The following is a 12,119-nucleotide window of genomic DNA, read 5'->3' on the forward strand; positions in this document are numbered from 1 at the left end:
TTTGTAAAATACAAGCATGCTGCGTGCAGTTCACCGGTTGTCTATCATCATGTCAGTGGTTGACGAGCAGAACCGGCACACACAGGTCCAAAGGATGTCGTCTTCATCCTCCATCAAAAGAGAAAACAGCGAGGAGCTGAAGGACGCCGAGCCACGTAAGTTTGATCACAGCAGGGATACGCGCCACGCCAAAGTGCTCTTAGTTCACGCATTAGCAAATTAAAGAGTCAAAGCAGTGGACAGAGTGATTTCTCTTTAAAGCTTTGGAGGTTCCTCACTCCTTAAAAAAAGCCACCAGTTTCAATCTAAAGATGCTTCTCCTATTACCGCTGTTCGATCCAGGTCAAGGAAGTTTGAGTCCCACCTCTCCCATCGTCCTGGAGAAGCCAGAGAGCCTCAACACTGTCACCTTCAGCGAGGACTCTGTGTAAGCATGCACACGAGTACACACACACAGACACACACTCACACAAAATCAGGTATTAATAAACCGTCTGCATGCTTCATAATTACAGACAATGCTCAGAGAAGTGTGTGATGAACAACTACTTCGGCATCGGCCTGGACGCCAAAATCTCCCTCGAGTTCAACAACAAAAGAGACGAGCACCCGAAAAAATGCAGGTAAAAAACCCCAACAAACACACAGACGCACAAACCTGATTATAAAGGGCCAACGGGGCAAAATGACGTGTAAGCACAATCCCCAAACGGTCAATTTATTTCAATGTCAAGTCAATAAAAATAAGCTTTCTAGCTTTTTTCTAAATTGTGTGTCACCTTGAGATAGGAACTCCCATAAATACACATCCATCAGGGTCAGTCGCATCAAATCTGTGGGGTTCAACCTTACACGCAATCTTGTCACTGCACTCTTTGTAAATGCCCACAGTAATCCCAGTTCATTACGCTACATGTGACCTACTAGTCCGTGACATTCTCAGTCATGCCAGTAAATAAAGGTGCATATCAGAAAGAAACGTCCGATCAAAATGACAAAGTTCCCCCATTAATGACCTCCTAAGGCTAGCAGCAGAAGAATATCTGCTTAAATTGCTTCAGTTTTAGATTTTATGGTGTTTTTTAGTTGCACTTTGTTAAGCAACACATCAGTTTATCATATTGTGTTCAAGCCTGACTGGTTTGCTTTTCCCTCTGCAGTAGTCGCACCAAGAACATGATGTGGTACGGAGTCCTGGGGACCAAAGAGCTGGTCCAGAAGACGTACAAGAACCTAGAGCAGAGAGTTCAGCTGGAGGTAAAAAGCAGGCGTACATGAACACACACCCAACGGTTTTCTTTAGGGAAACAAATGTCTGTCAGCTGATTTCTGCAAACCTGCTGAGTTTTCCTCGTCTTGAAGCGTCTCCTCTCCTCTGTCCACAGTGTGACGGGGTTCCCATGTCTCTGCCAAGTCTGCAGGGCTTGGCTGTCCTCAACATCCCCAGCTATGCAGGCGGTATCAACTTCTGGGGAGGCACCAAAGAGGACAATGTGAGTGTTGTCCAACCGGGCCTTCAGAAGATTCTCAGTAAAAAGAAAAGACAAGAAAATAAATCAGAATTTTTACTTTACATTTCAAATTCATCTAAATTTGAATCTGACAGTGTTTGATTTTATCACGTGCACCTCCAGAACTTTGGAGCTCCGTCTTTTGATGATAAGAAGCTGGAGGTGGTGGCGGTGTTCGGCAGCATGCAGATGGCCATGTCCAGAGTCATAAACCTGCAGCACCATCGCATTGCACAGGTAACACAGACACATATAACGCTTACCTCTACATGTCTGACAGAGCCTTTTTAAAACCTCTTCCCTACATCAGCATCTTAGTTTGGCCTTCAAAAGGACACACTGAGCAAGTTAAACCACTGGTAAGGTTGGTTGAGAAGGTGAAAGTCCACAAGATTTCAGGACCCGCAAACACTGCACATCAGCTCTTATCAGAGGTTGAGCTTTAATAACAGGAAGCAACAGGAAGCAACTCAAAACAAACTGGAATCAAATCCCGTGGCCGTCACTTTCTGCACCAATAAAAGACAAATATCAGATGCAAATATTTAATTTCCACTCTGAACCAACAGCTCCTTACTGTATATAAATAAAAACTCTCCACAGTCATCTACATATGAAGGATAATAAAGGAGGCCGTGGAGTAATTATAATATTTATATGGAGTCACAGTGTTTACATGAATGTGCAACATGAGTAATCTAAAAATGTATATTCAGATCAAAACAGTCTTTGAGTAAGCTACACACCGAAGATATTTTCATACACTGGCATTTATTTTAAATAAGAGCGTCCCAGTGCACCAATAATTCAATAACTGGAGGAGGATCACAGCCCAAACTCTCCCCCTGTGGTTGTATGTACATAAAGGCGAGCTTTCCTTTTCCTCTCGCTGTTGTCATCCTCTTTCAAAGGCATCCGTGGGATCTGCCAGGTGCCCACCGTCCCCAAAACCAGCTTGTTGCTTGTTTTCACTCACTCTGGTCATGGCCCCTCCCTGAACCTGGTTCTGCTGGTTTCTTCCTGTTAAAAGGGAGTTTTTCCTTCCCACTTTCGCTAAGTGCTTCCTCTTAATTTTTTGCCGGATCTTTACCCTACAGTTTAAAGCACCTTGAGGTGACTTATTTTGATTTGGCACTACATAAATAAAATTGAACGATCAACAGATGTTTTTCACTGGGAGTTAAAGCCCTTGGCACTTCAACGTAGTAGGCCTGGTATTATTTCCACTGTGCTGTTATCATGAATTATTTTGGCTGGGTAATCCTGCTAATTTAATTACAACTAATGGCAAGGATCTTTTTGTGGCTGGTGAGCTTTCTTGGTTAGTACAAATTATCAGGCCTTGGTGATTTGGAAAATCAGAAGTTGTTTGTTCTGAGCTTTGAGGGCTGTCAAGAGGTATAAAATCCAACCGTGCAAGACGAGCCCCAACCCTTAAACTTGCTGGTTTTTTTCACATGAATTGCTCAGTGTTCATCAGTAGAGGGCAGAGGAGGTCAGTTTAAGGGGTTAGCTGATAAAAAGCACTCAAACCCCCGCATCTGACAGCTGCTGTTTTCTGCTCTGCCGCTTCTTAGTGCCGCCAGGTGAAGATCACCATCCTGGGGGAGGAGGGAGTTCCTGTGCAGGTGGACGGAGAGGCCTGGATCCAGCCGCCCGGCATCGTCAAGATCATCCACAAGAACCGCGCTCAGATGCTCACGAGAGACCGGGTGAGCGCTGAAGCACACATAAAAAACCTGCACCTGACACTTTGCATACCCATGTCTGCAGCATGCATGTTAAACCAGCAGTGGCTGGAGATACTCCCTTTTCCTTTCATAAATATTGCAGCTGGACACTCAGCAGCTCTGCCCGTGTTGTTGAGTCTTTCTATTTTGGGATTTCTTAAATCACATCCATACCCACTGTTTGTTCTCCCTTCATGCTGCTCAAACCTCTGAGAGCTCTCTTGAGCCAAGCACATTTGGGCAGTTTGTTTCCATGGTTTCCCCTCCTTAAGCACCACAGAGTTGGCTCGCTGGTTTTATCCTCCCTAAATGCGGCTTTATTCAGTGAAATAGTGACAGTTATGTGTCGGGTAAAGCTTTTCCCTGCTGGTTGCCTGCTCGAGGCACGATTATTGGCGAGTTTTTAAATTAAATTCATAATGAAACACTTTTCTTCCTTTGCTCCTTCATGAGGTTAAAAAGATGTCTTTGCTGTTGTGTATTAGTCTTAGACGTGAAATGAAATGCACCCTGACATTTATTTCTACAAACCGCACAGTGACTGACAGGGGAACTCCTTCAAAGCAGACATCGGGTGGCTCTTGGATTTGTTTGAAATGGGCTTCTCTTTCAAAGATGGCTCAGCAGCACTAGCTTGGCTGAACATTGATCTCTTTACAACCAGGCGTTTGAGAGCACGCTGAAGTCGTGGGAGGACAAGAGGAAGATCGACAGCTACCGCGCCAGCAGGCCCCGCCTTAACTCCCAGCAGTCCATGGAGTACCTGACCGAGGAGGAGTGCGCTCAGGTTCAGCAGCTAGGCATCGTGGCCGACACGCTCATCAACAAGTAGGCACCGCTTCAGATTTTCTTCTCGTCTCAGCTGTCCTACAGTTTATTAGTGCGTGCTGACGCCACACAGTGGTTTTAAAAGCTGGATGCTGGTTTGTGGTCAGAACCAGCAGCTGATTCAAATGGCTAAATTACCTCCTCAACATGTCCTGAAGTTCTCCAGAGGCCTGGTAATGAACTAGTCATTTGATTCAGGTGTGTTGACCCAGGGTGAGATGTAAAACCTGCAGGACACCGGCCCTCGAGTTCCCCATGCCCGCTCTACATTATTTTAAAATATATCATTCAAACATTGCAAACAGCTCAGTCTAACTGAGCTGCATCCGTCTGTGTGTGGAGACCATAAAGGGGTAATTTCCTCATCCCACCGCAATTAACTGGCTTATTTGCAAACTTGCGTTGAGCTCGTCTCCGTTGCACTGATGAGCTGTTTTATTTCTCTTTTTCACATTTGCAAACAAGTAGTGTCCCTCTGCAGCTCCTTCGTCCTGTCTCAGTTTGCCGTGTTTATGATGATGTCTTCGGTTATGTTTCAAAACTGCCGTACTTTCAGGATGATAAATATTTTAATTACATTTGTAAACTTGCCTCAGATGTGGAGAAACGTTCGTAAAGGGAATTTCAATTCAAGAGAGATGTGTTACAAATAATTTAAGCGCACAGTAGAAGATGCTCCGGTTATATTTGAGAAAGAGGCAATACAATAATAGACAATAAAAGAAAGTAAATTCAGAGGCGGGTACGTATCAACAGGCTACAGCGGCCATAATTGTGCTTTTCTGTTTGTTTATTTTCTCACCATTTCCTGCTTTGTGCCCGCTCAGAATCCGCGAGGCGGCCAAGACACACAAGCTGGTGGAGCAGGAGTTGGCTCACGCAGTCAACGCCACTGCCCTGGTGCTCACAGAGGCCAAACTGTCCAGCCCCGAGGTAAGACACCGAGGCGGAGAGCAGATGGGAGTTTATTGATGGCACAAAATGACCAGATTTTCAGAAAAATGCTCAGATTTCATGTCAATTTAAAGGCTGTTAAATTTGCAGCCTGTTAACCTGAACTCCATCAGTGATGTCGCCTCGAGGACGACGTATGTCTTCAAAACAGTCACTTTTGAATTTTTTTTTTTCTCAGTGTCTGAGTCGCAGCACTGCAGTGGAAATTGTTAACAGCAGTAAAGTCCTCCAGGCTGAGACCAGGATGCTGCTCGATGGAAAACTACTGGTACGCCTCAGCCGTTCATCCCTCTCGTCTCTCCGTTCTTTCTTTCCCTCCTTGTTTGCGTTCGGTCCTTCATTTCCTCTGAAGCCATTCAGATATTCCATCTCATATTTCAGCTTCTGCTGTTCAACGTGTTTGTTCAGTTTGTGTTTGTTGTAGCTTTAAGGAAATCTCACAGTTTAAAGCAGTGGGCCTTTGTGCAGACGAGCAGATAAAATGAGAACTCTGCATATGACTACTGTATACTGACTGTTAGTCGCTACTGGACGATCAAGCTGACTGTGTAGGTAACCCTCTAGCACATTTTCTGCTCTGTCATGAGTCAGTCAGGCGTATAGTTCATTCCCATTGGTAGTCAGGAGGCTGCGTTCACACTGGAAGCAGTTTGCTCCTTGAAGCTGATTGCTTGTCACTTTCGAGTAATCGCGACTTCCAATATATTTATTAACAGATCATATTTCATATATCCTTCACTCTCACTGGAAGTTGCTTCAGGCACTTACCTGGTTATCTGAGGTCCCGCTCACGTCCCATCATGGTGGTTGTTTCGTTCGTAATCAGCATTTCATTCAGTTTCAGTAGTTTCTGGTCACCACATCGCTGCAAATCACTTCCAGTGTGGATGTGGCTTTAAAGTTGACATTAGTTTAACTGCTTGTTAATTTATTTGGCTTATTTTGCTCGGCACTGATACAAGTTACCTTTTTTTTTTTTTTTCCTCCATTGCTCTTCCTGTGTGTACACCCGATAAGAAATAAAGACTAGAGCATGGCTCAACAAAGACCAGAAGGAACAACTCCCTTTGGAGAAAACATGCTCTGACTTTGACGGGAACAGAAAGAGAAGTGCCTTGACTGGCACCTTCAATAAACAGTTCCCGTAAATAACTAGTTTCAGTGTCAGCAGTAATGATGAGACATCTTCGTGATGGCCTTCTAGGCAGAGTTGAAAGGAAAAAGCTTAATTTGACTCTGGCCAATAAATGGAAAAGGAAACTGTGGGGAAAGAACACAAACACTGGACGGAGGAAGATTAGAAACCAGCCTTACAGACCCATTAATCTAAAGTTTGAGGAGTTGTGGTCAAAACAGAACATTTGTGAGATGTGGAACAAATAAATAGGTGCTGGAGGAGCTCAAAAATAACTTTAAAGCATGGTGGAGAAATCCAATAGTTTGGTTGCAGAGGGGGGGGGGAAGGTTTGTGTAAGAGAAATTATTGTTGAAACAAGGGAGGATATTGCTCCATTTTTCAACACGAGCCATACCCTGTGGCGATGCCAGTTTCCTCCCACAACAGGAAAATGATCCAAAACAAAGCTCCAACTATGTAAGAACTATTTCAAGAAACAGTCAGCTGGTATTCGGTCTATGTCCAGTGCAGTCACCAGATCTCAGTCCCACGGAGCTGTTGTGGGAACAGCTCGACTGTATGGTGTGTCCAGACATTTCAACTTGTGGGTGGCATTTCATGCACAGTTGGACAAATTGAACAATCCTTTGTTCACAGCTAGAGGGAGAAACCGAGAACAGCATTAGTGCGTGCTGAATGGCTCATGGCGGTGCCAGACAGCATTGGCTGATGGCTCAGATGATAGCCTTCTGCTCATCCTTCTGGTAAATCTTAGATAAAGCACATTTAAGTTGTTTTAGTCTTGCTGCAAGCCGCCTTGCAACCCACCTCTACTTCTTTTGATGCTGTCTTTAACGCGTCTACATGTTAGAGAGTGTCAGATACAAATTTCCTGGGGATGCAGTTTAATCTGCTTCCTTTTTTTGAAGTATCTAAAAGCCATTTTTTTAGTTAATAAACAGGGTTTAACTTTCGCTTCCTTTAACACTGAATGGTGAACCACAGGTAGGGATTTTACTTCTGTAAACTTGTTTTGATGAGAGATGAAATGAAGTGAACATGTGATGATTACACAGATGGGTAGTGCAGCAAAATATTAGCAAAATATACAAAATATTTTTCCTTTCAAAGAAATTGGAAGTAACCACTGTTGACACATTAACAGGTGTTTATGCATTTGTGAATCAGAAGGGGTCAAAAACACGCATCGAGACAGAACAGGTGTTGACTTTTTACCAACTTTCAGAGGGTTAAATGTCAAATGTCCCATTCTGACTATAATTGAACTCTTCTTCACCTTCTCTCTGTCTCAGTCGGAGTCTCCAGAGCGAGAGGAGCTTCGCTTGACTTTGAACAGCCTCAGCGCCGAGCTTCACAAGCTGGATGACATCCACTGGATCTGCCCGCTCATGCAGTGCACCGAGGAGGTGGGATGGGATGCAGTGTTTGTTTGTGTCAGAGAGAAGCCGTGGCATTATCGCAGACTAACAACCAGCAAAGTGCCACAGTGTCACTTCTGTTGCTCAGTAGCAGCCCATCTGCCTTCACTGACGACTTTCACATAGCAAAATATCCCTCACTGTGTACCCATCAATCTCTTATTTTTAGGACTCAGTGAGGAGCAGCACTAAGAGCAGCAGCAGTATGAAGCTTAAGATCATACCTAAGGGGAAGAAGGAGAGAGAGAAGCTCCACAAGCAGAAGTCCAACAGTTCTCTCTCAGGTAAAAGATCAGTTAAACAGTTAAACTAGTTTGTTGACCACAGCAGGAACAAATTTATTGTGATCGTGTCCAAACATTTCGCAGTCTTGTTGCCTTTGAAATGGTTGCTTTGAAGACTGGGAGCAGGTTTGCAAGCACTCGCAGCCAGTTGTCGTCTTCGAAGCAACTTTGGTCTGTCAAGACTTGTGCGTCAACACATCAATAAGATGCTGATTAACTATAATAAATCAGCAAATCCTGTTGCCATCTCCATGCACAGAAATTCACATGAACTACTTGCGTTAAGAATTCAGAACCTCATACATTTAAAACAGACAGTTATACATTTCCAAAGAGTTACAAATACTGATGCAGTTGCTTCAGGACGGCACTTTAAATGCAAAATGGCTCAGTCAGTTTGGAACCAGTCAATTGTATTCCCTATTGCAAAAATAGACTCCAGTTATTTGCAAATCTTGGCCAATCTGTTGGAGAGTGACTGCAGTCAGTCCGAGTTTGGAGACAGGTTGCTTCCCACCACAACTTGAGCAATAGCCTTGTGTTTGAGTGTTCGCCCAGACAAGGTTGTCAGTTGCAACTCTTGACATCTGTCATTGTCAGCAAAAATATTGAAAGCAATCATTGGGCAACCACCAGAATTTTAAATATTTGTTTCCCCCAAAGTCAGAAAGAGTTTACCGTCCTATTTTCGCTGTAGTGTGACCAAGCCATTAGCTGTGTTTGTTCATTTCTTTGGGATGTGGGTTACAGCAATACAAAGACCAAGGTGTTGTCTAGACCAGGTCAGCAACCTTCAACATCAAATGAGTCATTTTAGCCCCTGCTGTCCAACAATGAGAGAAAAAGGAGCCAAACACACGGCAGGAGACAGTTTCATCTTAGAGCCGAAGGTATCGACCTGAGAAACCTCTGGCCTAAGATTAAATGAAACTTTCTGAAATTAAACTGACTGAAAAAGCTCTCTGTGTGCTGTGCAGCAACACTTATGCGTCCCTGTCCTTTATCAAGGACAAACTACAATTCTACTGAGGTTTTGCAATCAGAATACTTTATTAATCCCTAGGGAAAATATGGATTATGTAGTACTTCTTGGTTATAGTAAAAGAAAACAAATACACATGAATAGTCATGAAAAAAAAATCTTTTCCTTGAACTTTAAATATAACTCAAAAAAAAAAAAGGTTAAGTTTGTGTCAACATGCATTTTGTTGACCAAAGGCTCCTTTTCTGTCTTCTTGGGTTTAGCAGAACTAAACAGCTACTGACTTCAGGCTTTTAAACCTAGTAAGGAAAAACATAAATGAATCCATCTTTTATCTCTATTAGCTTTTCATATTAAGTGATTTGATCCTGTCCTGATTTGATCTCCTAACCCAATTCATTATAAATTGGCTGGTGTTAATACAAAGTAGAACACAAGCATATCCAAACCAAATAAAAATTGATGCACGCAGTATAGGAGTGAACAGGTCCTGTCCTGAGAGGATGATTTGAAAGACGGATATGTTTTGGGTTTTTCGGTGCAATAAATGGAAGCGTTAATCTTTTTTTTTTCACTTGGTATCTGTCGTGTATGTAAGTCACAGTGCCCACGGTGGAACTATAAAAATGACCCTTTGACGAGGACACGGTTCTGCATGTCTCCAGGACTTGGATCAGTTTCTTGTGGATCGGTTACAGCTATACTGAGTCAGTCATGCCATTTAGAGTTTTTCTTTTGTTCGTTTGTTTGCAGTAGTTACTCCCGCTGGGCAAACCATTTAATTGATTTTAGCCACATAATCAAACGCTGTGTGACACTGGAACCAGACCACAAAGGATCAAGTTTGCCAAACAAACAGCAGCTAGCATTTTTCTTCAATTACACATCAGTGAGCAACAAAAAGAGGCGGAGGATGCTGTCATTTTTCAAGGTCTTGTTGTCCTTAACGGCAATTTACTCCAAGAACTAAAAGAAGAGGCTTTAGTCAGCTTCAGCCTGCTTTTATTTTAAAACACACAGTTATGTGTCTTTGTAAGCAGGGTCAGGTTTTCATTGTTTTCTGTTTCGTCCACAGGAACCTGGGATATCAAAGGCGGGACCACTGAGGCAGATTCTTCAGGCAACTGAAGTCCTGCACGAGGTGCTTTATTACCGACCCCGTTACCCTGAAAACCAGGTGTGAGGAGCACCCCTCCTACCCTTACCTCTAACCACAATGCCCATTGGCTTGACAGAGGTGTTTCCTCCCACTATAAGATTTATTTTATTTTATGTGGGTCGAGGGGGGGATTTTATTTTTCCTCCCCGTTTCTGTTGAATTTTTTTTCCAAAGGGCCCTGGCTTTGCATCACATTGCTTCACCACTGGCGCTCTGCTTCTGGTTCGGTAGATGTGGCCAGCAGCGAATTAAACTGAAATCAAGGCAGGCGTGGAGCAACAACGTCCTTCCTGGCTTATGTTTTTTTTTTTTTTGTTTGTTTGTTTTGTTTTTTTCGTGACCAAGAAATGTGTTTACGTGGTGCTCTCCTTGCATGTTGAGTTCAGCCATATTATTTTATATGTACAATCATAAGTTGTTACAATCTTAACTTTAATTGTTTTATTTTGAAACTTCTTGAATCGCCTTTAGACGTTGATTAAGACTGAGTATTTATTCCGTGATGCTACTGCTATGAGAACTCCGACGCAACAAATCAACAAAATGAACAAACTGAAACATCTCGACCTTACTGTCTACTGAACTGGAGATTCTCTTATATGTTGCAAAAAATATATACTGAGGAATGTACTTGTGTGGACTTGTACTAACCTGTGAATAATGATGATGTTAAATGATAAATCGTATATGATTTTACAGAGGTTCTATTGTTGTGGTTTTAAAGTGGTTCTTAATAGGCTGTTGTGTGGCTTGTGTGGTCCGAGGCTATGCAGCCACGCTGCAAAAAGAAAAAAAAAAACTTTACTGTGAGTCATTTCATCTGGCATTCAGCCCTGTGAAAAGATCCGACTGTGGGATTTTTAAAGTACGCTCTTTTGGTTATTATTGAGGTCTAAAATGTGGCTTATGTGGGAGTTAAATATTTCTTCCCACTGTGCAGTTTTTCAGTTCTGTGAACCACTATGAGGCACAGTACCAGATGAAGTGACTCGATAAGAGCAGATATTTTTGGTAGCGTCTGGTAAATGCGTTTACAGAAGGAGGAAGCATCAAGGATGCACACAAACAAAACATTACAGCTACTCAGTGTGTTACTAATACTTTGCCATATTCATGATTGTATATGTAATATAAGAGTCAGTGGATATTTGACTTTGCCTTGTTGTGGTTAAAAGCTATTATTATTATTATTATTGTTATTAACATTACAAAATGTATATCTATTTTTTTGTATATCTTATTTTCCCAATGGTAACCTGTGAAGCTGTTCTGGCTTTGCTGCTTCCCCCTTTGACAAACTCTTTGGCCACCATGCATATAATCAAGCCAATTACTATTGTTATGTGTGTCCCCGCATGCATACTTAGCCTTCGCCTCACAGTGGATATTGCCTCATGAAAATGATTTTTTCTTTAAATTTAAATATTTTTTTTTACGTGTTTGTTCAGACCAGCAACATTTGTGAATGTTACTTTTGTTTTAAACCAGGCTGGTTGGAGTTTAACTGAAAAGCAGGAGTTAGTTTAGCGAAAAAAAAAAAAAAGACAAACCACTTACTTACATACTTACACCCTGCGTATTGTAAATTTTGTCAAGCCGTGTATCAATAGTGTATTATTTGAGTACCTAAATTGTTGTTCTGCTGTTTGGAAATCCCTGAAATCGAAAATTGTTCCTTCACAATACTCCAGAAATTTGTTAACTCGTTTACAGTTTGTTTTTTTCCTTCTTTTCCTACTAGCCTAAAAGTGAAATACACGATCCAACAACACGCACATAAAAAAAATTAATAATAAATGTGAGGGAAATCTGTTTGTTTTGTTTGAAAAGAGAATGGCCAAATGTTGGAATATCGGAGTTTTAAACCACCAAATACTCATATCAATTACAGCATAAAAAAATCCTATAATCATTTCAACCCACAAGTATTTCTGTGCAACTAGGAATTGCAGTAATATTCAAGCCGACTGGTCCTGTACATCCCTACTAGAGACGGTGGCAATGGATCCAATAATTGCTACTCAAACAGTTGTTAAGCAATCAAATCCAACTTTTGGCAGGATTTGACATCTTCCTTTATACATCTTTTTTCAGAAGCAAAGCTAAATTTGTAAA

At 42.1% G+C, this 12,119-nt stretch overlaps 1 protein-coding gene across 4 annotated transcripts in view; it reads left to right on the top strand.

Moving 5' to 3' along the window:
* The window catches only part of si:dkey-172j4.3 (diacylglycerol kinase delta), a 90,776-nt gene extending 79,208 nt beyond the window's left edge, over positions 1 to 11,568 (top strand). For 3 of the 4 annotated variants that reach the window (XM_040012568.1, XM_040012569.1, XM_040012570.1), the window contains 13 exons: positions 30 to 155; positions 343 to 427; positions 516 to 623; positions 1,161 to 1,257; positions 1,386 to 1,493; positions 1,635 to 1,748; positions 3,089 to 3,223; positions 3,906 to 4,069; positions 4,897 to 5,002; positions 5,202 to 5,291; positions 7,454 to 7,567; positions 7,749 to 7,863; positions 9,921 to 11,568. In XM_040012568.1, coding sequence (XP_039868502.1) covers positions 30 to 155; positions 343 to 427; positions 516 to 623; positions 1,161 to 1,257; positions 1,386 to 1,493; positions 1,635 to 1,748; positions 3,089 to 3,223; positions 3,906 to 4,069; positions 4,897 to 5,002; positions 5,202 to 5,291; positions 7,454 to 7,567; positions 7,749 to 7,863; positions 9,921 to 9,973 — 1,415 coding nt within the window. In that variant the 3' untranslated portion in view covers positions 9,974 to 11,568. The remainder of the gene's footprint in view (positions 1 to 29; positions 156 to 342; positions 428 to 515; positions 624 to 1,160; positions 1,258 to 1,385; positions 1,494 to 1,634; positions 1,749 to 3,088; positions 3,224 to 3,905; positions 4,070 to 4,896; positions 5,003 to 5,201; positions 5,292 to 7,453; positions 7,568 to 7,748; positions 7,864 to 9,920) is intronic. The other variant, XM_040012567.1, reaches the window with a different exon arrangement.
* The last annotated feature ends 551 nt before the right edge of the window (positions 11,569 to 12,119 follow it).

Source organism: Simochromis diagramma, unplaced genomic scaffold (assembly GCF_900408965.1).
Source record: "Simochromis diagramma unplaced genomic scaffold, fSimDia1.1 OVJJ01000612.1, whole genome shotgun sequence".
Classification (NCBI taxonomy): domain Eukaryota; kingdom Metazoa; phylum Chordata; class Actinopteri; order Cichliformes; family Cichlidae; genus Simochromis; species Simochromis diagramma.